Raw genomic sequence first — 23,565 nt, 5'->3', positions numbered from 1 at the left:
ATGCTCTGCCCATTTCCATCTCGTGCAGCCTCCAGGGTTTTGAAGTGTGGAGGGGGAGGCTCTGGAATGCAGCTGCACTAAGATCCAGATTCACCACGGCTTGAGTGCCCACCGGGTGCCAGTCTGGCCCTGGGTCTTAGTTTCACAATTCCCCAGAGGCTCCAAGAGCCCCTGCCTTGTGTGGAAGAGGATACTGGAGCAGCCACACATGGGGAGGGGCCTAAAAACTGCCATTTCCATAAAACTGAGAGAAAGCAACCATCTGCACCAAAGACTGTTAGGGAGAAGGTTTCAGGGGATTATGAGATGGGTTAAATCCCCACACATCTGCCCCCGTAATAAGAGTAGCTTTTGCTAGGCTCGGTGCTGGGCTTCCTGGGTGGCGCTAATGGTAAAGAACTCACCTATCAATGCAGGAGACTAAGAGATGCAGGTTCAAGCCCTGGGTTGGGAAGTTCCCCTGGAGACCAGAATGGCAACTCACTCCAGTATTCTTGCCTGGAGAATCCCATGGACAGAGGAGCCTGATGGGCTACAGTGCACAGACTCACAGAGTCGGACACGACTGAAGCCACTTAGCACAGGCTCTGTGCTAAGGGACTGACTTGCATTCTTTCATCTTCTCTTCATGGCAGCAGTAGAGTAGGCACGTCTATCAATCTCATTTGGTAGAGGAAACTGAGCTCAGAGAGGTTCCGTGATTCTTCTCAGAGTCACACAGCTAGTAAGATGTGAAAGTCGGAACTGGCACACTCCTCTTTGGAACTGTTTAGGTGGGGTCCCCTCCCCTCCTGCACACCCTGGCCAGCCCCTGTGTCCTAACTGCGGAGCTGCAGCCTCTCTGGGGAGCTCTTGGAACCTTGCCTGCAGGATTCAGTGTTCACCTGAGTCTCCTGAAGTTCCCAAGCAGCTGGCGGGTCCTTGAACTGTGCTCCCCAGGCTGGGCTCTGAGCAGCCCAGATGGCTGTTCTCCCGGGAACAGCCCCACTGTGTCAGGCTGCAGAGCTGCGGGGATCTGACTTCCATACAAAGGCAGCCTTGTGCCGAAGCTAGACATACATTTTTTCCTAGCCCTTTCTAAATTGAGCAGGAACCCCAGCTGGAGCAATGCAATGTCAAGACCACAGGGAGGGGAGGGTGTCCAGGGGGAGCAGCTGCTGGGGATGGGGCTGGTAGAAGTGCTGGTCAGCCCTATTCCCCACACCCACTCTCCCTAGGCGATTCTCACATCCACAGGGGAGCTTTGAGCTGGAGGTCAGGAGGCTGAGAACTCAGCCCGGCTTGGTTTCCAGGCCTCTCTGTGTCCCACGCTCCTACCCTCCCACACGTTTCAAGGGCAGACATGGTGTTTCTGCTGGAAAGAGCTCAGGGAGCTCAGAGCCTGTGGTTGGGGCAGGGAGGGCTCCTGGAGACAGTGTGAGGTAGAAGATCTGCTATCATTTCAGCCTGAAGCGAGTGTAGGGGAAGGTAAGAAGAACTTCGCAGAGGTCAGAGGAAATGGGAACACGTGGTAATCTTAACCTTTACAGTCGAAAAAAGCAGAGCCTCTGGGGATACTTGCGGAAAACTTACCTTAATGAAAATGTCCAGTTCTGCCAATTATAGGTGAGCCTGGGGCTGGATACACTGCTGTGGCCCGGGCAGGCCTTGACTTTAATCTCTTGCCAGGTCCTGAAGCCACCATGGCCTCTTTGCCTTATATATCCCCAGAGTGTCTGGCAGGGGTAAATGGGTTCCAAAGACTCTTAGCAGAGGGTCCCTGTGTGAAGGGGCATCCTCCTGGTGCTTGTCACCAGACGGGCCTTTGCAACAGAGGCTGTGGGATCCGGTACCCTGAAGGGAGGTCTGTCCTGGCTGGGGAACAACATGGGTTGATCCAGGATCAGAGTCTCCCTCCTTCTGCTTAATCTGCTTCATTCTAAGGCCTTTCCCACAGGTTGCAGAAAACACTCCGGGTTTCTCCTCTTCACTCTTGCTCTCCTGTTTCAACCTTTCCCAGTGAATTAGGAGTGGCTTCCTCTGCTGTTTAGAAGCCTTTGTTCCAGAGCCCCAGAGAACACAGCTCCCTGCCTGCTCAGTCACCCTCAGCATAAAGGGCAATTGATAAAATACAGGACTGGTCAGGCCAAGAGGAGTTGGAGAAACATGAGAGGGAGGGAGGGAGGGAGGGAGGGAGGGAGTGGGAGAGAGGGGGAGGAGGAAGGCAGTACAAAGTGCAATCTGGGCCTTGGGAAAGCCCAGCCCAAGACTCAGCGGACACTCTCTGGATGTGTGCTTAAGGCTATTGGTCTAACTGTTGGTTGCCTTCTAGAATTAGGTCTGATTTGGCTCTTGGGTGCCTAACTGGGTGACAGGGACCTTGATTGGATCCTGGCCATGTTTTGGCTATGATGACAGCAGTGAGCTTGGCCAGGCACAGGGCAGACCTATGCCCCTGTTGAGTGTCAAGGCAAAGAGATGGGGACAACTATAAGGGCCTGGCAGCCCATTCTGATTTCTTACATCTCTGCTATCCTCCAAGGACTCACTCCCGGGAGGCAGGCTGAGAGGTACCACAGCAGCCCTGAGCCCCTTCACGACCCCTCCCTCCTGCTCACTTCTGAGCAGGTCACTTTGTGGCAGAGGGTCAGGGACCCAGGCACCACTTTTCTCTTCCCCAAGGGAACAGACCATGGACCCCCAGAGCCTAAACCTCATTCACTAACCAGCCCCCTGGCTCCTGAACTGGTGCCTTGTCCCAGTTCTGCCCCTAACCTGCTTTGACGTTGGCCATTCTTGCTCACTCTGAGACTCCGTTCCTTCTCCTTCTGTGTGCTGTGTGTAGGAATGCCCTGCCTCCACTTCTCAAGGATGCCCTCCCCTCCCCCCAACCCTGAGGTCTCAGTCGATATCCCTGCTGGGCAGTGTGTGTGTAGTTTTATTCATTCTTTTGGCAAACATTTATTGCAAGTCCAACACTTGCATCAGAAGTTCAGAGTCTAGTCAAGAAGGCCAGAGAGCTATTTCTTGAGCAGCCAAAATGTGCTAAGCTTTTTAACAACATTACTTTGATGCAAATCTTTTCAGTTTTACTTATGTATTTTTATATGCACTTTTATTTGCTCCTTTTTTTTACTTGAAATTATATTGTGAATATCTCCTTGCGTTATTAAATATGTTGTAAATACTTTGTTTTGATGACTGCCTATGAATCCATGATATGGCTATACTCTATCAAATTTAGCCAGTGTCCTATTATATCGATTGACACTTTTACATGACACAGTGCTCTTGCCACAGTACAAAGGCCAACTCTTGTCTGTTTATTTATTACAAATCTTTGCTACTTCATGTTCTTTGATTTCAGGAGAAACCCAGGTACATAGGAAGGTAGGTGAGTTCAGATGGTTTTAGTGGATGGAGGTGACCGTGAGGACAGGCAGGGAAGAGAGGAAGCTTAGAAAGTGGCTATGTGGGGGTAGGGTGGGGGTGGGAAGAAATGGACTCCATGGTTCCCTACTCCAGTGGCAACCACCACTGTTCAAACCCAGCCTCTCTGTGCCTGGCTGAAACCACCTGCTTCTCTCTGCTCCCTAGACCTGCTAGGACTCCCACCACCCCATGATCTCTGCAGGAGGGGCCACGAGGAGCATCCCTACGGGGCCCTGCACGGTGACCTCATGGTCCCTGTGCAGGTGTGGGCTTCTGGTCTCATCGCTGTGGCCAGGGGAGTGGGGCTTCATAGGCAAGGGACCCTTCTGACTGCTCTGCCCACCTCACTGATAGCTAAGACTGGATCTTCCAACATGCTGTCCAGAGACTTCTCCTCTGACAGAGATGAGATTGGGAGAGGAAATGGTGTGAGCAAAGGCCCAGAGATGGGGATGCATGAGAAGGGAGGACGGATGAGGCACCTCAGGCAGGGGCACTCATCTGCCTTCCTTCCCATCCATTCCTAAGCCCAAGGCCACAGAGCTATGGTGGACTCAGGAGGACACTGGGCAAGGCTGGGTCTTGCCAGCCCTACCTAGGGGCGCTTAGGACAGAGGTTCAGCCTGGCATGGGCTGCTGGAGCAGGCATCTGCTCTGGAGGCCCACCTCTCTCTATGCCTGGGCACCAATGTGTCCTGCACCACCCTCAGGCCACCTGGGGAGAAGGGAGGCGGGGAGCGAGGGGCAGGCCTGGGTGCCCTGGACACACAGTCATTCGGTCCAGCCCTCTGGGATCGGGATGGGACAGAGGCTGACTCCTGCTTCCCTGAAGGCCCTCTGACTTCTGCTCAGAGCCAGGCGTCTGTGATCAGGACCCAGGGAGGAGTCAGACCTGCCTTGGAGAGCCACTAGCCTGATGGGAGAGGCACATTCGACCAGGACTCGGCCTGCAGTGAGGCTTGGGCACTGAAGTCCTCAGTGAGGGGGTTGCACTTGGGGCCTGAAGGGCGGGAGAGGGCGATGTGATGGAAGAAAGGTGTTCAAGGCAGAGTCACAGCCTGGGCAAAGGCATAGGGTGGCCAGGAATGCAGGGCACTGGGAGCAGTTCAGGCTGGCCATGTCAAGGTGGCAAAGGCTGGCGAGCCCTTCTGGGGAGGGCCTTCCTTAGAAACCACTGTGAGGGTCAAGGGGAGATGTGGGAGGCTTTGAACAGGTCAGATATGGGTTAAGAAGGGTGGTTCTGGGAAACTCTGGAACGTAGGAAGAGGAAGTGGCCAGAGATTATGACTGCCTAAGGTCACTGAGCCTGAGCTTGAGCACAGGACTTGGGTAGGAGACAGGACGGTCCTTTTGCAGGGGAGGTGTCGGTGCTGAGGTCAGCCTGGAACCCTACTGCAATCCCAGCGTGGGTTTGGGAGTCAGACCGTGGGTGGGGATCCCAGCTCTGCCAGCTGTGGCTTAGCCTTTCTGAGAGTCATAGAGTGAGCTACAGCACAATATGGAAGGTTGTTCAGTGTGAGGTCACACAACCAGATGGCACGCAGCCCACTTGGCACAGGAGGGTGCTCGGTAAACGGGAGCTGTGATCATTTTAACTCCTTCATGGGAAGGACAATGATGGGGCCTCTCTCTGGGAGGCCAGGGGCAGGGTAGACCCCTTCACACCAGAGTCTCCTCTTCTGGTGGTCTGGGGGTTCCGAAGGCTGAGCCTGTGCAGTAAACGTGGAGAGAAAGGGCCAGGCCAGAGCCAAGCTGCCTGGTCACACTTCCTGAAGGGCGTGGTTCCACCAGAGGCCAGGGCTCTCATCCCTGTCACAAAGCAACCAGGCTAAGAGGAGACTGAACTCACAGACCAACTGCCTTTCCTTCCCTTGTCTGTTCCTTCTTTTCTTCTTCTAAGAAGGAGGTGAGACAACTTATCCCTGAATCATAGGCACCATGGATAAAAAGAGAGGTGTGTGTGTGTGTTAGTTGCTCAGTCGTGTCTGACTCTTTGTGACCCCATGGACTGCAGCCCGCCAAGCTCCTCTGTCCGTGGGATTCTCCAGGCAAGAATACTGGAGTGGGTTGCCATTTCCTCCTCCAGGGGATCTTTCCAACCCAGGGATCCAACCAAGGTCTCCTGCATTTCAGGCAGATTCTCTACCACCTGAGCTAAAAAAAAAAAAAAATACAAAAACCCAATGCAGCAAAAAGACAGAACCATGTATTCTGTGGGAGAAAAGGAACCAAATAAAGGAACTTTATCCAAAATAGCCATCAAAATTTAAGTGCTTTTTTCTTCAGATGCAGTAAACCCACTTCTAGAAATCCATCCTTAGGACAGCCTAGAACAGGGCTGAAAGCTGGAAATCACTTGAGTATCTTTCAGTGGGGAGGCTGTTATGATATGTACATTATGTTATGAAATTGATATGGCCAATGGAGTATTATGTAGCCACACACAACGAGGGAGAGAAAGATTTTTTTTAAGTTAAAATCTTTTGTTTTACTAGATTTTTTAAATTTAATATTAATTTATTTGGCTGCATTGGGTCTTAGTTGCAGCCCTTGGGATATTTCACTGTGATAGGTGGACTCTCTCGCTGCAGCTCGCCAGATTAGTTGCTCTGCAGTACATGGGAATCTTAGTTCCCTGACCAAGGATTGACCCCATATCCCCTGCATTGCAAGGCAGATTCTTAACCACTGGACCACCAGGGAAGTCCAGAGAGATAGATACTAATGTCGCAAAAGCTAAAGATGGATGATTTGGATAATGATAATGTTTGATTGGGTCCATATAACATTTTTTAAAATGTGAGCAACATTAAAAAATCAAGTGATTGTACTTTAACACCCAGATTTCAGGTAGCTCTTGGTTTCCATTCCTCCTGGGCACCAAATCCTAGAGCCAAGGAGCAGCTGCCCTCTTTAGAGGCTTGTATCCCCCTGCCAGTCTCCGCTACTCCCTGTTACCTCCCTGGCCCTGAGTCTGGGGTCGGGACAATGGTCACTGCCCTTGTATTACAGCTTCCCTTAGCGAAATATTGCACAATTCTCTGTTTTTGTCAAAAACAGAGAAACAAAAGGCAGACTACAGGAGCCATGTGTCTCAAAGAAAATGAGAGGGAGCCTATTTCTTTGTGAAAAGCAAGACTGTGCCTCTGAGTTTCACTTGCAAATCCTGGGGCAATTCATTTATTTATTGTTTAGTATTATACATTATTTATTATTGATGTTGATACATTACCCACCTGCCCCCTGTTGGCATTTTGGGTTTGCTACCCTTGATTACTTTACCCTGAGTAAAGTTGCTCAGTAATGTCCGACTCTTTGAGACCCCATGGACTGTAACCTACCAGGCTCCTCTGTCCATGGAATTTTCCAGACAAGAGTCCTGGAGTGGGTTGCCATTTCCTTCTCCATGGGATTTTCCTGACCTAGGGATCGAACCCGGATCTCCAGCATTGCAGACAGACGCTTTACCGTCTGAGCCACCAGGGAAGACCCTTTACCCTTGATTAATACAATAGTAACATGATTCTTTTTTTTTCCCCTTTGGTTAAAAAGATAACAGCCACAAAATTAAAATGAATTCCTTGTACATATATTTGTATACACAGTGCGTGTGTGTGTGCTCAGTCGCTTCAGTCGTGTCTGACTCTGTGCGACCCCATGGACTGCAGCTGCCAGGCTCCTCTATCCATGGGATTCTCCAGGCAAGAATACTGGAGTGGGTTGCCATTCTCTTCTCCAGGGGATCTTCCCAACTCTGGGATTGAACCCACGTCTCTTAGGTCTCCTGCATTGGGAGCCGGGTTCTTTACCACTAGCGTCACCTAGGAAGCCCCTGTATACGCAGGACACACACCAAATGACAACAGTGATTACCTAGACTTAAGGAAGACCTATCCATTTTTATATTATGTACTTCTAACGTTTCCTGTTTCTTAGAACAAACATGTAGTTTTGTAATTTTTTTAAAAAAAGGTTCACTTAAAAATTGATAAGTGAAAACTTTTGGCTGAGGGAAACTTTCACAAGAGGTTGTAAGACTTATCTCTCATTATCTTGGCAAGCCTGGGGGAACAGGTAAATGTAGTGGAACCTGAGCAACTAGAACGCCCACAGGAAAATATACCTTTTCTGTCCTAAGCACCAAGAAGAACCTGTACTAGGGAAGGGAAGACAGCTACCAGCTACTGGAAAGTGATTGCCAGACTCTGGGCACTCTGGTTGGGCTACCTTACAGAATTCTCGTGCCAATTTGGGGGGTGGTGTTAGCATTCTTCCTCCTTTTTTTTTTTCTGGCTGTATCTCATGTCTTGTGGGATTCCCAATCAGGGATCGAACCAGGGCCCTTGGCAATGGAAGTGCAGAGTCCTAACCAGTAGACCACCAGGGAATTTCATTTCCTCCCATCCTTCCATTTTTAAAAGCAGTTTTGTTCAGGTGTACATTTGCCCTTTGTAAATGCAATGATTTTTCACTTTTTCATTGAAAAAAGTCACCTTTTCAATGATTTTTTAGCAAATTTGCAAATGTACCAGCCTCATTGCAATTCAATTTTAGAACATTTCCATCACCCCAAAAAGACCCTTGATGCAAATTTGTGGTCACTCCCCGTTCCCAAGTCCCAGGCTACCAGTCATCTGCTTTCTATCATTTCCACCTTTTCTGGACGTATCATAGAAATGAAATCAGACAATATGTGGTCCTTTTGGCTTCTTTCACCAGATATGTTTTGAGTTTCATTCATGGTGTTGCCTGTATCAGCACTTTGTTCCTTTGTAGAGCCAAATAGTGTCCAGTTGATGGACATTTGTTGTTTCCACCTCTTGACTGCTGTAACTCACGCTGCTATGAATGTTCCTGTACAAGTCTTTGTGGGGTACGTACTTTCATTTCTTGCTGGGTTGTATAGTAGATTTACGTTTAACTTTTTAAGAAACTGCCTAACTGTCTACCATCATGGCTGCACCATTTTATATTCCTCCCACCTGTAGGAGGCTCTGGTCTCTCTTGCCAGCCCTTTGCGCTTGAAGACTATTCGAATGGAGCTGGGAGGAGAAAGACTTGCCAAAGTCACGCAACAGGGAATGGCAGAACGGAATTTGAACCCAGGTTGACCTGACTCTACAGGCTGTGTCTTTACCCTGGTCTGCTCATGTGAGCAGACTTGCACAAAGTGCAGGGGTTGGAGACTGTAAAGAGGTTGATCTCTGGGGTCTGCCAGGCTGGGGTTCCAGGAAGAAGAACCTGGAAGAAGGGGCTTGGAGAAGTCTAAGGAGCAATTGGAGAGGGCTCCTCAGCAGGCGCTGACTCAAACCTCCACTAGGGGGCGTGGGGGTCCAGCAGTGGCTGGTGATGGGCCTCTGCAGAGAAGGCAGCCATGGATGCCAGCCAGCCTGGTCTTGGCCTTCAACAGTACACACTGCCTGGCACTGGGTGACCTTCTCTCTGCCCTAGCCTGCATTTCCAAGCAGCCATGCCCCTTCCCCAGACATTCTGTTTTCCTATTTGGGCCTGGATATGTCCCCTTTTTGGAGAAGGCAATGGAACCCCACTCCAGTACTCTTGCCTGGAAAATTCCATGGATGGAGGAGCCTGGTAGGCTGCAGTCCATGGGGTCGCTAAAAGTCGGACACGACTGAGGGTCTTCACTTTCACTTTTCACTTCGCTGCATTGGAGAAGGAATTGGCAACCCACTCCAGTATTCTTGCCTGGAGAATCCCAGGGACTGGGGAGCCTGGTGGGCTGTAGTCCATGGGGTCGCACAGAGTCGGACACGATTGACGTGACTTAGCAGCATGTCCCCTTTTAATGGCTTCTCTGATGGCTCAGTGGGTAAAGAATCCATCTGCAATGCAGGAGACACAGGAGACGTGGGTTCAATCCCTGGGTCGGGAAGGTTGCCTGGAGGAGGAAATGGCAACCCACTCCAGTATTCTTTCCTGGAGAATCCCAGGGACAAAGGAGCCTGGCGGGCTACAGCCCAAAGGGTCCCCAAGATTCAGACGCGATGGAGCAACTAAGCACGCATGTATGTCCCCTGTTCCCCGTCCCTGGCCTCCATGGGAGGAAGGGTGGGCTCTTCTGTCCCAGCCCCAGGGCCTCCACCTCTTTCTGCCAACTCCAGGGTTCACATGAAACCCTAGAGTATTGAAGGAAGAGACAAGGTCCATCTGCTGGCTGCCTCAGAACCGTCTGTCATACAGCTCACTGTTGGTCTTGGCTCCAGATGGATGTCCAAGGAAGTGGGACCTCTCCCTCTCAGAGCGGGTTGGCCAGCAGGTGGCGCCGTAGCCCCTGTGGTCCCCACTCCCTCACCCGTGACTCACCGTACAATGACTGCTCTGGCCCCAGAAGGCAGCCCCATGGACAAGTGTCTAGACCACCCAACCCCTTTGCAAATGATCCGGAAAAAGGGAGGAAGAACAAGGTGTGCATTTATTGGGCACCAACTACATGCTGAAGCTCTTTCATTCTTTTGACCCTCATAACATCCCTGAGAACTAAACCCTCAGCTTTCCCCTGAGAAAACAGACTCAGAGGTCAAATAGCTCACCCCACATCTCACGGACGAGATGGTAAAGCTCTGTTTCATCTATCGCACTCAGTAAACTTAATGGGTAGGTGGTGCCCGGGACAGTGTCAGGCATGCCTTTCCCACTGTGTGACATGGGGGAAATGACTGAGCCTCGCTGAGCTGCAGCTGCCCCATCTGTAAAAGGGGGCTACCAGACCCATGTTGTGCAGATGAGATGAGATCCCCACGTGAGGGTTTCACATGGGGCCTGGCCCTGGCAGGGATGAGCAAAGAGATGGTTAGATTATCTCGTGGGACTGGGAAATTTTCCAGGCTAGTGATCAGAGCCGGCTAGTTTCCAGTCTCCTCTAGGCCCCTGGAAGTGTTGCTATTTTTGATGTTTTGATCTTCTGCCATTTGGGTCTGTCCCCAACCACTTCTCAGGAGACAGAGGAAGGGTAGAAACCCCAGAGGATCCGAGAGTCCTGCTCTTCTGGGCAACCCCCACATCCACTGCTGACTACCCAGCCTCTGGGGGCAAATTCCAGCTGGCATGATGGACCCTAGCAGAAAAATGTCTAGGGTCCCCAAGGCCTCCTTCTGCCCTCCCTCTTCATTGCTGTCTCCCTAGAGCCTTGCCCATCCTTCAGGGCCGTCAGGCATCCCCCTCCAGGCAGCCTCCTCACCAGTCTGCCAGCCCTTGTGGCTCAGTGCTCAAGGCGTTGTGGGAACCAGAGGCCTGGGAGCTCTGCCCAGGGAAGGAGCAAGAGTCCCCTGGGGACAAGCCCTGGCTGGCACAATGCAAGCTGTGGTCTCCCTGACCCTGCAGAGGAGGCGCTATGGACGACTCGGGCCGACGGGCGCGTCCGCCTACGCATAGACCCCATCTGCTCGCAGACTCCCCGCACTGTTCATCAGATGTTCTCCACGACTCTGGACAAGTATGGGGACCTCAGTGCTATGGGCTTCAAGAGGCAGGGCACGTGGGAACACATCTCCTACACCCAGTACTACCTGCTGGCCCGCAAAGCTGCCAAGGGCTTCCTGAAGGTGAGGAAGCCGCCCAAGGCCTGACCTCAGTTCTGGCCTTCACAGACCTCCTTCCGATACCCCACTGGACAGGCCCTTAGACAAGATCACTGTAAAACCGTCCTGTTCATTGAGCTAATGGTCCATTCTGGCCTGGGGCTGAGGGTTTACGTTCATTGGACCCTTACTACGTGCCAGGATGTGTCACAAGCTTCTCATTTGTCGGCCCGCTCGAGGGGGCTGGGAAGCCTGGTGCACTGGGCTGAGGGGTGGGCTCCCCGGGAAGGCCTGGGAGGGGCAGCAAGGGCTGTTGAGTGGCTGGTCCCCCAGGGCACACTCTGACCCTGGGAGGTGGTCCCTGAGGTGGGCCGGCAGAGTCCCCTGCTGTCTGGAAGGGGGGTTTGGTGAGAATGAGAGGCCCCTTTCCTGCTGGTTGACCCGGACTGTCTACCTTTGATCTGGAGCTCGGCCTGGAGCGGGCCCACAGCGTGGCCATCCTCGCCTTCAACTCCCCGGAGTGGTTCTTCTCAGCAGTGGGCGCAGTCTTCGGAGGGTGAGTGGCTGAGGGAGGGGCAGAGTTCCCAGTGGGTTGGAGGGGGGCAAAGAGTGAAGAGAGGGTCATTACTCTTTTTAGGGGCCCCCCACCCCCTCCCCAACATCTCATCTCTTCCCTGGGGCCCTCTCCAGACCCGCTTTTGTCCCCTTCTGCCCAGGGCAGCTGTGCTGAGCTGCCTGGCCGGCCATAGGAGCTCTCTGGGGCCAGGGGCTGTGGGTGTGTTGGGCAGGGGTCGGGGCTGAGGGGATGGGCTGCTCTACCCGCCCAGACACACATCTTCCCGGGTCTCTGACAGTGGCATCATCACCGGCATCTACACGACCAGCTCCCCTGAGGCCTGTCAGTATATCGCCTATGACTGCCGCGCCAGCATCATTGTGGTCGACACACAGAAACAGCTGGAAAAGATCCTGAAGGTTTGGGGGAAAGGGGGCAGCAGCCACGGGGGTCAGGCTAGGCACCCTCACAGACCTCCACCTTCCCTGCCAAAGTCACCCATCATCCTCAGCAGCAACCCTCCTCAGGACAAGCACACATCAGCACAGCAGGGCGATGGCCGCTGACCCATTTGTCAGGTCTGAAAACTGAGACCCAGGAAGCTCAAGGAACATACCCTTCATCCCCCACAGCCAGCCCATGGCCTTCCATGGTTTTCCCTTCAGGGAAGTGTTGAGTGCCCTTGGGTGGTTCAGGGCACTGACACATGAGCACCCAAGTCTGAGTCTTGGTGGGGAACGGGCGTACGGGCTGCCACAGGGTGGGGCTTGGGCCAAGCCAGAGCAAGTGCTGCAGTGTCTTCTAGAGACTGTAGGGCACAGTAGGAGCCCAAAAGTGCCTCTTGGGGCAGCTGGCACCTTTCTGGCACACTGATGCCTCCTGATCCATTTAAGGCCCCTTCTTGATTGACCCTGTTATGTACACCACACTGGCATTCAGCGGCCTGAGGACACCTCTGTGCCCCAGCTGTACCCAACAGCCTGCAAGGCCCTCCGTGGCTCCTGGCATCTCAGAGAGGCTTCCTCCGGGTTGACTTGGCTCTGGTTCTGGAGCTGTTACCTGGACCTCGGTGCCCCCCTGCTCCTGAGGGCAGGAGAAGTGGTCTCCAGCCTCCTGGGATGGTGGGACCTGGAGCCCCGGACTGGCCAGACTAAAATCTGTGTTCTGAAACTCTCCAGACAAACATAAATAGAGAGAGAAGTATAGAGGACCCTCATAGAGTGATCATCCAGATTTAATAATCGTCAGTGTTTTTTCATCACACCCATCAGTATGAAGTATTTGAAGGCAAATGTCTGACATCACAGCATTTCACCCCCTAAATAGCTCAATATTTATAAAATATAAGACAGTTTCTTCATCACAGCAACTTTATCGCCTTTATTTACACTAGTCAAAGAATTCTTTCCTATCATCTAATACTGACAATGTGTTTTTCCAGGCAATTCGTTTGAATCGAGATCTAAACCAGGCCCATGTGTTGCATTTGGTGGTGTCTCTTAGGAGTCTTTTAATTCAAAACAGAGCCCCCACCTTTTGTCCGGTACCATAGACCAGTGCGGTCCAGGACCAGTCACATCACCTGGGAACTTAGTTTCAGAACCCACCCAGACCTACGGATTCTAAAAAACAGGGTGTGGGGCCCACACCTCCTGGTGATTCTGACACAGGCTCAAGTGTGAGAGCCTCTGTCATAGACATGCTGCAGAAACCAGGTCAGGGGTCCTGAGCTGTTGTGTAGCTTATCCCTGTAACCTCCATGCTTCCTTTAGACCGCAAGCCTCGATGCCCTTCAGATTAGGTGCTAATTGGCAAAAACACTCCGTGGGTGGTGCTGTGTGCTTCCCATCGCACAGCTTCAGGAGGCATGTGATGTCAGGTGGTACCGCTTAGACTGGCGCTGAGCTTCATTCCCTGGATTCGGGTGGCCACCTGCTCATCCACTGCAGCATTCCCCATCACTCTCCACTGATGAACTTTGCCTGAATTAATTATTATTGAATACATGAGCCATGGGAAAACACTGGTTTTCTAATTGATCAGCTAGGATTCTTTTCCAAAGAAAGAACTTTCTCTCATCACCTGGGGCTCTTTGCTACTTGAAACATCCTGTTTGTACAAAGTAGATGTGGTAGATAAAAAACTGGCCTATGTCGGTGACTGTTCCATGCATATTTGAATGAATGTGCATTCTTCAGTTTGTTGGGTAGAATGTCCTATAAATATTAATAATGTCAATTGATTGATATGTTAACTCATCTATATCCCTGTTAATTTTCTGTTTGTTCTACTGGTAACAAATACTGAGGGTTGAAATCTCAATTATTGTGGATTATTTATTTATCCTTTTAAATCTGGTTTTGCTTTGTGTACTTTGAAACTCTGTCATGTATGCACATAGTTATGTTGTTATGTCATCTGGATGACTTAACCCCTTTATCATTAAGAAATGTCCCTCTGAGAACCATTCTTCCAAAGCTACTTTGTCTTATATTAATATAGCCACTGCAGATCTCTTCTGATCAATGTTTGCATGGTATATATTTTTGCATTGTTTCTCTTTTAACCCACATATGTCCTTATATTTAAAGCAAGTCTCTTTAGACAGCGTATAGTTGAGTCATACTTTTTATCTAGTCTGACAAAATTGTCTATAAAACTACCACTTGGTTCTTTCCTATTTGTTCTTTGATCCCATCCATCCCTTGATCCTTTTCTCCTCTCTCGTGATTTCTTTTGAATGCAATTTTTTGTTTTGTTTTATTTTTGAGTATTCCATTCTATGGGTTTCCCTGGTGGCTCAAAATTCTCCAAGCCAGGCTTCAACAGTACGTGAACCATGAACTTCCAGATGTTTAAGTTGGATTTAGAAAAGGCAGAGGAACCAGAGATCAAGTTGCTAACATCCACTGGATCATCAAAAAAGCAAGAGAGTTCCAGAAAAACATCTACTTCTGCTTTATTGACTATGCCAAAGCCTTTGACTGTGTGGATCACAACAAAATGTGGAAAATGAGATGGGAATACCAGACCACTGACCTGCCTCCTGAGAAATCTGTATGCAGGTCAAGAAACAACAGTTAGAACTGGACATGGAACAACAGACTGGTTCCAGATTGGGAAAGGAGTACATCAAGGCTGTATATTGTCACCCTGCTTATTTAACTTACATGCAGAGTACATCATGAGAAATGCTGGGCTGGATGAAGCACAAGCTGGAATCAAGACTGCCAGGAGAAATACCAATAACCTCAGATATGCAGATGACACCACTTTATGGCAGAAAGTGAAGAACTGAAGAGCCTCTTGATGAAAGTGAAAGAGGAGAGTGAAAAAGTTGGCTTAAAATTCAGCATTCAGAAAACTAACATCATGGCATCTGGTCACATCACTTCATGGCAAAAAATGGGGAAACAGTGGACACAGTGAGAGACTTTATTTTGGGGGCTCCAAAATCACTGCAGATGGTGACTGCAGCCATGAAGTCAAAAGACACTTGCTCCTTGAAAGAAAAGTTATGACCAACCTAGACAGCATACTAAAAAGCAGAGACATTACTTTGCCAGCAAAGGTCCATCTAGTCACGTATGGATGTGAGAGCTGGACTATGAAGAAAACTGAGCACCGAAGAACTGATGCTTTTGAACTGTGGTGTTGGAGAAGACTCTTGAGAGCTCCTTGGACAGCAAGGAGAGCCAACCAGTCCATCCTAAAGGAAATCAATCCTGAATATTTGCTGGAAGGACTGATGTTGAAGCTGAAACTCGAATACTTTGGCCACCTGATGCGAAGAGCTGACTCATTTGAAGAGACCCTGATGCTGGGAAAAATTGAGGGCAGGAGGAGAAGGGGATGACCGAGGATGAGATGGTTAGATGGCATCACCAACTCAATGGACATGAGTTTGAGTAAACTCTAGGAGTTGGTGATGGACAGGGAGGCCTGGCGTGCTGCAGTCCATGGGGTCACAAAGAGTCTGACACGACTAAATGGTGGCTCAGATGAATTTGCCTGCAATGCAACAGATGTGGGTTCCATCCCTGGGTTGGGAAGATCCCCTGGAGAAGGGAATGGCAACCCACTCCAGCATTCTTTTCAGAAAAATTCCATGGACAGAGGAATTCCATGGACTGGTGGGCTACAGTCTATGGGGTCATAAAGAGTGGGACACGACTGAGCGACTGACACTTTCACTTTCATTCCATTCTATCTACTGGCTTCTTAGCTCTCCCTCTAGTGTTTGCTCTAGGGCTGACAATATGCATCTTTAACTCATCACAGTCTACTTTCAAATACGATCAGCATGTAATATTGTACTACTTTGCATGTAACATATGAATCTTACAACTGTGTACTTGCATCCCCTTTCCATACTTTGTGCGATTGTCATTCCTGCTTAAGTTCTACGTAAGTTATAAGCCCTGCAATGTAGTATTTTATTTACTTGCTTAGTTATTTATTTGGCTGTGTCAGATCTTGTCAGATCACACGGACCACAGCCTTGTCTAACTCAATGAAACTAAGCCGTGCCGTGTGGGGCCACCCAAGACGGGCGGGTCATGGTGGAGAGGTCTGAAAGAATGTGGTCCACTGGAGAAGGGAATGGCAAACCACTTCAGTATTCTTGCCTTGAGAACCCCATGGACAGTATGAAAAGGCAAAATGATAGGATACTGAAAGGGAACTCCCTGGGTCGGTAGGGGCCCAATATGCTACTGGAGATCAGTGGAGAAATAACTCCAGAAAGAATGAAGGGATGGAGCCAAAGCAAAAAGAATGCCCAGTTGTGGATGTGACTGGTGATAGACACAAGGTCTGATGATGTAAAGGGCAATATTGCATAGGAACCTAGAATGTCAGGTCCATGAATCAAGGCAAATTGGAAGTGGTCAAACAAGAGATGGCAAGAGTGAATGTCGACATTCTAGGAATCAGCGAACTGAAAGGGACTGGAATGGGTGAATTTAACTCAGATGACCATTATATCTACTACTGTGGGCAGGAATCCCTTAGAAGAAATGGAGTAGCCATCATGGTCAATAAAAAAGTCTGAAATGCAGTACTTGGATGCAATCTCAAAAACGACAGAATGATCTCTGTTCATTTCCAAGGCAAACCATTCAATATCACAGTAATCCAAGGCTATGCCCCAACCAGTAACACTGAAAAAGCTGAAGTTGAACTGTTCTATGAAGACCTACAAGACCTTTTAGAACTAACACCCAAAAAAGATGTCCTTTTCATTATAGGGGACTGGAACGCAAAAGTAGGAAGTCAAGAAACACCTGGAGTAACAGGCAAATTTGGCCTTGGAGTATGGAATGAAGCAGGGAAAAGGCTAATAGAGTTTTGCCAAGAGAACGCACTGGTCATAGCAACACCCTCTTCCAACAACACAAGAGAAGACTCTACACATGGACATCACCAGATGGTCAACACTGAAATCAGATTGATTATATTCTTTGCAGCCAAAGATGGAGAAGCTCTATACAGTCAGCAAAAACAAGACCAGGAGCTGACTGTGCCTCAGCTCATGAACTCCTTATTGCCAAATTCAGACTTAAATTGAAGAAAGTAGGGAAAACCACTATGTCATTCATGTATGACCTAAATCAAATCCCTTATGATTATACAGTGGAAGTGAGAAATACATTTAAGGGACTAGATCTGATAGACAGAGTGCCTGATGAACTATGGACAGAGGTTCGTGACATTGTACAGGAGACAGGGATCAAGACCATCCTCAAGAAAAAGAAATGTAAAAAGGCAAAATAGTTGTCTGAGGAGGCCTTACAAATAGCTGTGAAAGGAAGAGAAGTGAAAAGCAAAGGAGAAAAGGAGAGATATAAGCATCTGAATGCAGAGTTCCAAAGAATAGCAAGGAGAGATAAGAAAGCCTTCCTCAGTGATCAATGCAAAGAAATAGAGGAAAACAACAGAATGGGAAAGACTAGAGATCTCTTCAAGAAAATTAGAGATACCAAGGGAATATTTCATGCAAAGATGGGCTCAATAAAGGACCTTCTGTTAGGTATGGACCTAACAGAAGCCAAAGATACTAAGAAGAGATGGCAAGAATACACAGAAGAACTGTACAAAAAAGATCTTCATGACCCAGATAATCATGATGCTGTGATCACTCACCTAGAGCCAGATATCCTGGAATGTGAAGTCAAGTGGGCCTTAGAAAGCATCACTATGAACTAAGCTAGTGGAGGTGATGGCATTCCAGTTGAGCTATTTCAAATCCTGAAAGATGATGCTGTGAAAGTGCTGCACCTCAATATGTCAGCAAATTTGGAAAACTCAGCAGTGGCCACAGGACTGGAAAAGGTCAGTTTTCATTCCAATCCCAAAGAAAGGCAATGCCAAAGAATGCTCAAACTACCGCACAATTGCACTCATCTCACATGCTAGTAAAGTAATGCTCAAAATTCTCCAAGCCAGGCTTCCGCAATACATGAACCATGAACTTCCAGATGTTCAAACTGGTTTTAGAAAAGGCAGAGGAACCAGAGATCAAATTGCCAACATCCACTGGATCATGGAAAAAGCAAGAGAGTTCCAGAAAAATATCTATTTCTGCTTTATTGACTATGCCAAAGCCTTTGACTGTGTGGATCACAATAAACTGTGGAAAATCCTGAAAGAGATGGGAATACCAGACCACCTGACCTGCCTCTTGAGAAACCTATATGCAGGTCAGGAAGCAACAGTTAGAACTGGACATGGAACAACGGACTGGTTCCAAATAGGAAAAGGAGTATGTCAAGGGTGTATATTGTCACCCTGCTTATTGAACTTGTATGCAGAGTACATCATGAGAAACGCTGGGCTGGAAGAAACACAAGCTGGAATCAAGATTGCCGGGAGCAATATCAATAACCTCAAATATGCAGATGACACCACCCTTATGGCAGAAAGTGAAGAGGAACTAAAAAGCCTCTTGATGAAAGTGAAAGTGAAGAGTGAAAAAGTTGGCTTAAAGCTCAACATTCAGAAAACGAAGATCATGGCATCTGGTCCCATCACTTCATGGGAAATAGATGGGGAAACAGTGGAAACAGTGTCAGACTTTATTTTTCTGGGCTCCAAAATCACTGCAGATGGTGATTGCAGCCATGAAATTAAAAGATGCTTGCTCCTTAGAAGGAAAGTTATGACCAACCTAGATAGCATATTCAAAAGCAGAGATATTACTTGCCAACAAAGGTCCGTCTAGTCAAGGCTATGGTTTTTCCAGTGGTCACGTATGGATGTGAGAGTTGGACTGTGAAGAAAGCTGAGCGCTGAAGAATTGATGCTTTTGAACTGTGGTGTTGGAGAAGACTCTTGAGAGTTCCTTGGACTGCAAGGAGATCCAACCAGTCCATTCTAAAGCAGATCAGTCCTGGGTGTTCATTGGAAGGACTGATGCTAAAGCCGAAACTCCAATACTTTGGCCACCTCATGAGAAGATTTGACTCATTGGAATAGACCCTGATGCTGGAAGGGATTGGGGGCAGGAGGAGAAGGGGACGACAGAGGATGAGATGGCTGGATGGCATCACCGACTCAATGGACATGAGTTTGAGTGAACTCCGGGAGTTGGTGATGGACAGGGAGGCCTGGCGTGCTGCAATTCATGGGGTCGCAAAAAGTTGGACACGACTGAGCGACTGAACTGAACTGATGTCAGATCTTAGTTGCCTCACTTGGGATCTTCGCTCTCCAATGTGGCATGGGAGCTCAACTCTTAGTTTTAGCATGTAGGATCTAGTTCCCTGACCAGGGATTAAACCTGGGCCCCTGCACTGGGAGAGCAGAGTCTTAGCCACTGGACCCACCAGAGAAGTCACTACAATGTAGTATTTAAATAGTCATGTATCATTCAAAACTTTTTAAAGAAAGGGAAGATGTTCTTTTTGGTTTGCCCACATATATGCTGTTTCTGGCTCTCTTCATCCCTTCATGTCCTCCCCTTCATCTGGTTCGTCTTCCTTCCTCCTAAAGAGTTTTCTTCAACATTTCTTGGAATACAAGTCCAAGGGCAATTGCCTTCTGTCAGCTTCTCATTTTTGCCTTCATTTTTCAAAAGATATTTTCATTTGGTTTAGAATTCAGGGTTAATGGGGCTTCTTTCTTTCTTTTTTTTTTCCTTTTAGCTCTTTAAAGACTCCATCCCAATGTTTTCTACTTTGCATAACTTCTGATAAATAGTCTGTACTTTCTTATCTTTGTTCCTTTCCACATGGTATATCTTATTTCTCTGACCTCTTTTAAGATTTTTTTCTTTTATCACTGGTTTTCAGCAATGGGATCATGCTGTGTCTTGGAATGGTTTTCCTTTGTGATTACCCTGCTTGGAATTCACTGGGAGTCTTGAGTTGATGGATTTACAGTTTTAATCAAATTTAGAAATTTCTCAGGCTTTTTTCAATTAAAAAATGTTTCCTGGGACTCCAATTACATGTATGTTAGGTGTCTTAGTCTTCTCACCCATGTTAATTTATTCAAGTTTTTTTCTCTTTCTCAACTTCGTTTTGAAACTTGTGTTTAATGAAGCCTTTCAGGGCAGGTTTACATAGCCTTTCCTCTAAGGCTGATTTAGCCCCATAGCTAACACTTGTCGCTTCTGAAGTCTGTATTTCATACCTCCTAAGGGCCCTTCACTCTGGCTGATGGAAACACAAATATCTCTGGCCCCATACAAGCTCTTGTTTGTCTTCTAGCCCCAGCCATTGATCTTCCTCCAGCATCTATTCTTCCAGTTTCTTGAAGTTTCACCTATGCCTGTGCAGATTGGTATTCCGCCAAAGACTCAAGAAGACACCTAAAGAGATTCATCGAACTCTTTCTCTGCCAGTTCTCTCTTGTCTGGTATTCTATCTCACAAATTCTAGGCACCCCAGCTTTCCTGAACTCTGACCTCTGACACCTCAACTCAGTGAGATAACTGAGTTCTGATTTCCTCTACCCCTTCCTCTCTGCTTCTCTCTTCCATAGTTACACAGTCTTCTGTTCCATTCAGCCAGGCCCCAGCTTGTCTGGCTTTCCTTTAAGAGAAGTCATTCCCTGCCGCCTGTTTATTCCACCTCTGATGCTCCAAAGTTGTCATGATGGGAAATCAGGCATTAAGGGTGGCACGTGTCCTGCTGAGTCGAAGGTCAGAGCTGGGGACCAACAACCTTTGCCACAAGACGCCTGCCAGGCTGGCTAACACCTGGGGATGGGGCTCTTCTTAAGAAGTGACTTTTATTTTTAATGAAACCCCACTTATGTTCTCTGTCCACACAGATCTGGAAACACCTACCACATCTGAAGGCAGTAGTGATATATAGAGAAGCACCTCCCATGCGGATGCCCAGCGTGTACACGGTACGGGTAGGGGGCCTGGGGGGCAGCGGGGGCCTGTGCGAGCCCACCCAGCTCACCGGGACTGCCCCCACTCTCCCACCTGGTGCAGATGGAGGAGCTCATGGAGCTGGGGAATGAGGTGCCTGAGGAGGCCCTGGACGTCATCATCAATGCCCAGAAGCCTAACCAGTGCTGTGCATTGGTCTACACGTCGGGCACCACCGGGAACCCCAAGGGTGTGATGCTGAGTCAGGACAATGTAGGACGGATGCCCAGATGTGTGGGGGTGGGCTGAGGGTGGATCTGGGCAATGGCCTTGCCCCAGCAGCCCTCGAGGGCGCTCCTTCAGCCCCTCCGTTCAGAGATCTGAGATAAGTACGACAGCTCTTAAGTCTGTGGTCCAGACTGAGCCCAGCAAAGTGGAGCAGGATGGAAGGGCAAGGCCTGGCCCAGAGGGGTACCTGCAGAGATGCCCAGGAAGGTGTTCAAAGAACACTCCAAAGAAGTACCCCAAGCCCCTAGGGTGGCTCCAGGTGTGGGCACTTCCAGAGCTGACTTGAAGATACTGCCCGGCGCCCATCTGCCCATCCTCCAGATCACGTGGACAGCACGGTACGGCAGCCAGGCCGGTGACATCAAACCTGCGGAAATCCAACAGGAGGTGGTGGTCAGCTACCTGCCTCTCAGCCACATTGCCGCCCAGATCTATGACCTGTGGACAGGCATCCAGTGGGGGGCCCAGGTCTGCTTTGCCGAGCCTGATGCTCTGAAGGTCAGTCTGCCTCTGCCTGTACGTGTGCCCGTGTGTGTGCTTGTGTCTGTGGGCCCTGTGCGAGCATTTGTGAGCCTGCCGGTCCCCTGTGTGTTCACAGCCTAACTCAGATGACCAAACAAGAAGGGAACTCAATGATATTACGTAAAGCGAAGTTGAGTCAGAGTGGTTCTGTGGGTCCACAACACCAGCAAGGTCAGGCCACCCTCAGTGTAAGATCACAGGATGGTCCCAGATGGCCACAGCCCTGCCCTGCATCACGGTCTCATACACTACACCTGTGCTTGGGCTCCTTCTTTTTACCTTGAGGAGAACATCCCCAGAAGCCCTCTAACAGACTTCTTCCTCCCCCTACATGGGTCCAAATCATGTCCCATGTCCATTCCTCGACTAGTCACTGCTTGTGTGTGTGTGTGCTAAGTAGCTTTAGTCATGTCTGACTCTTTGCGACCCTATGGACTGTAGCCCACCAGGCTCCTCTGTCCATGGGATTCTCCAGGCAAGAACACTGGAGTGGGTTGCCATGCCCTCCTCCAGGGGATCTTCCCAACTCAGGGATTGAACAGATTTAGCAGATGGTTTCTTTACCACTAGCGCCACCTGGGAAGCCCAGTCACTGCTTAGAGGAATGGGGTGACCATGTCTGAGTTAGACTGATAGAAAAGTGGCTGCTACCAGGACTGGCCACCCTGGCACCTGAGCAACATCGGGGTTCTGTTAACAAAGGGAAGTGGGGAAGGGATGGCTGTTGCGTCCTAGCCAATGGTATGGGACGTGAGTTGCATGGTGTGCACCTGTGCGAGTGCCTGTGTGCAGGGGGCCTGCACGGGTGCACGCTGACTCTGGGGACAGGCCTCCTGGCTCCCAGCTGGCTCTCCACCACAAGCCTGTCTCTCGCTGGTGGCAAACAGGGGAGTCTGGTGAACACGCTGCGGGAGGTGGAGCCCACGTCCCACATGGGGGTGCCTCGGGTGTGGGAGAAGATCATGGAGCGGATCCAGGAGGTGGCGGCTCAGTCTGGCTTCATCTGGCGCAAGATGCTGCTCTGGGCCATGTCGGTGACCTTGGAGCAGAACCTCACCTGCCCGAGCAGGTACAGGGGACCAGGGAAGAAGAGGCCTGGGGAGGCAGCAGGGCTGGCTCGTAACCCCAGGACACAACGTAGGATCTGAGAGGCCAGGCTTATCCCGACCCCTTCTCAGAGGCCCCATCAGTGGCTGGGCTTGAACCCCTGTTCTCCTCCCAGATCCCACAGGAGACAGTAACCCCATCTTTGGGTTCTGACTGCAAGAACTGACTTGCTCCCTCTGGAGTAGCATTCACCTCCCTGGGAGCAGCTTCTGGCAGTCTCCTGAGGGGACTCCTGACTTCAGAAGGTGGCTCAAGTAGAGGCCACAGTGATGCGGGTTTTACCAGCCTTCCCAACATCCCAATCTTCCACCCACAGCCTTTTGATTGCTTTTAAATTCTCACCCAGTGCTGTAGGAGGGTCGACAGCATAAATCTGGCCTGTTCCAGTTTGGAAATGCTTTCCACCACTAGTGTGTCTGTGAAACTGTATCGTGTCATACGCAATGTGTACACGTGTCTGTGCCATTTCATTTGCAAGGATGTGAAAAGTAAATATGTATAAACGACTCTATTCCGGGGTTTCAAATGGGATCAGACATGTGTGTTCACGTGTCCGTGCATACATACTTCAAGTGTCTACATGTGCATGTTATTGTATGTTCGCTTTTGTGCATCTGTGTTGTCATACACAGCTGAATCTGTTTTTCTGACTTCCTGCTCAAGATGTTTTTGCACAAAACTACATGTATACACCCATGTGTGCATGCATGTTCATAGGAAGGGCCAATATTGAAAATATTTAGTGATGGATTCAGCATCACCACATCATCCATCAGAGTAGATAACTGAAATTGCCATTCAGGGTACCCACTGACCACCCC

The 23,565-nt window shown here is 49.4% G+C and overlaps 1 protein-coding gene across 3 annotated transcripts in view; it reads left to right on the top strand.

Annotated features, from left to right (window-relative positions):
* ACSBG1 (acyl-CoA synthetase bubblegum family member 1) overlaps nt 1-23,565 on the top strand; it is a 59,294-nt gene that overhangs the window by 30,647 nt on the left and 5,082 nt on the right. For all 3 annotated transcript variants that reach the window (XM_061394683.1, XM_061394684.1, XM_061394685.1), the window contains 7 exons: nt 10,753-10,973; nt 11,417-11,505; nt 11,804-11,924; nt 20,782-20,862; nt 20,951-21,100; nt 21,437-21,613; nt 22,525-22,706. In XM_061394683.1, the coding sequence (XP_061250667.1) occupies nt 10,753-10,973; nt 11,417-11,505; nt 11,804-11,924; nt 20,782-20,862; nt 20,951-21,100; nt 21,437-21,613; nt 22,525-22,706 (1,021 nt within the window). The remainder of the gene's footprint in view (nt 1-10,752; nt 10,974-11,416; nt 11,506-11,803; nt 11,925-20,781; nt 20,863-20,950; nt 21,101-21,436; nt 21,614-22,524; nt 22,707-23,565) is intronic.

The sequence above is a fragment of the Bos javanicus genome, chromosome 21 (assembly GCF_032452875.1).
Source record: "Bos javanicus breed banteng chromosome 21, ARS-OSU_banteng_1.0, whole genome shotgun sequence".
NCBI lineage: Eukaryota > Metazoa > Chordata > Mammalia > Artiodactyla > Bovidae > Bos > Bos javanicus.
This window is presented reverse-complemented; position numbering and strand designations above follow the sequence as displayed.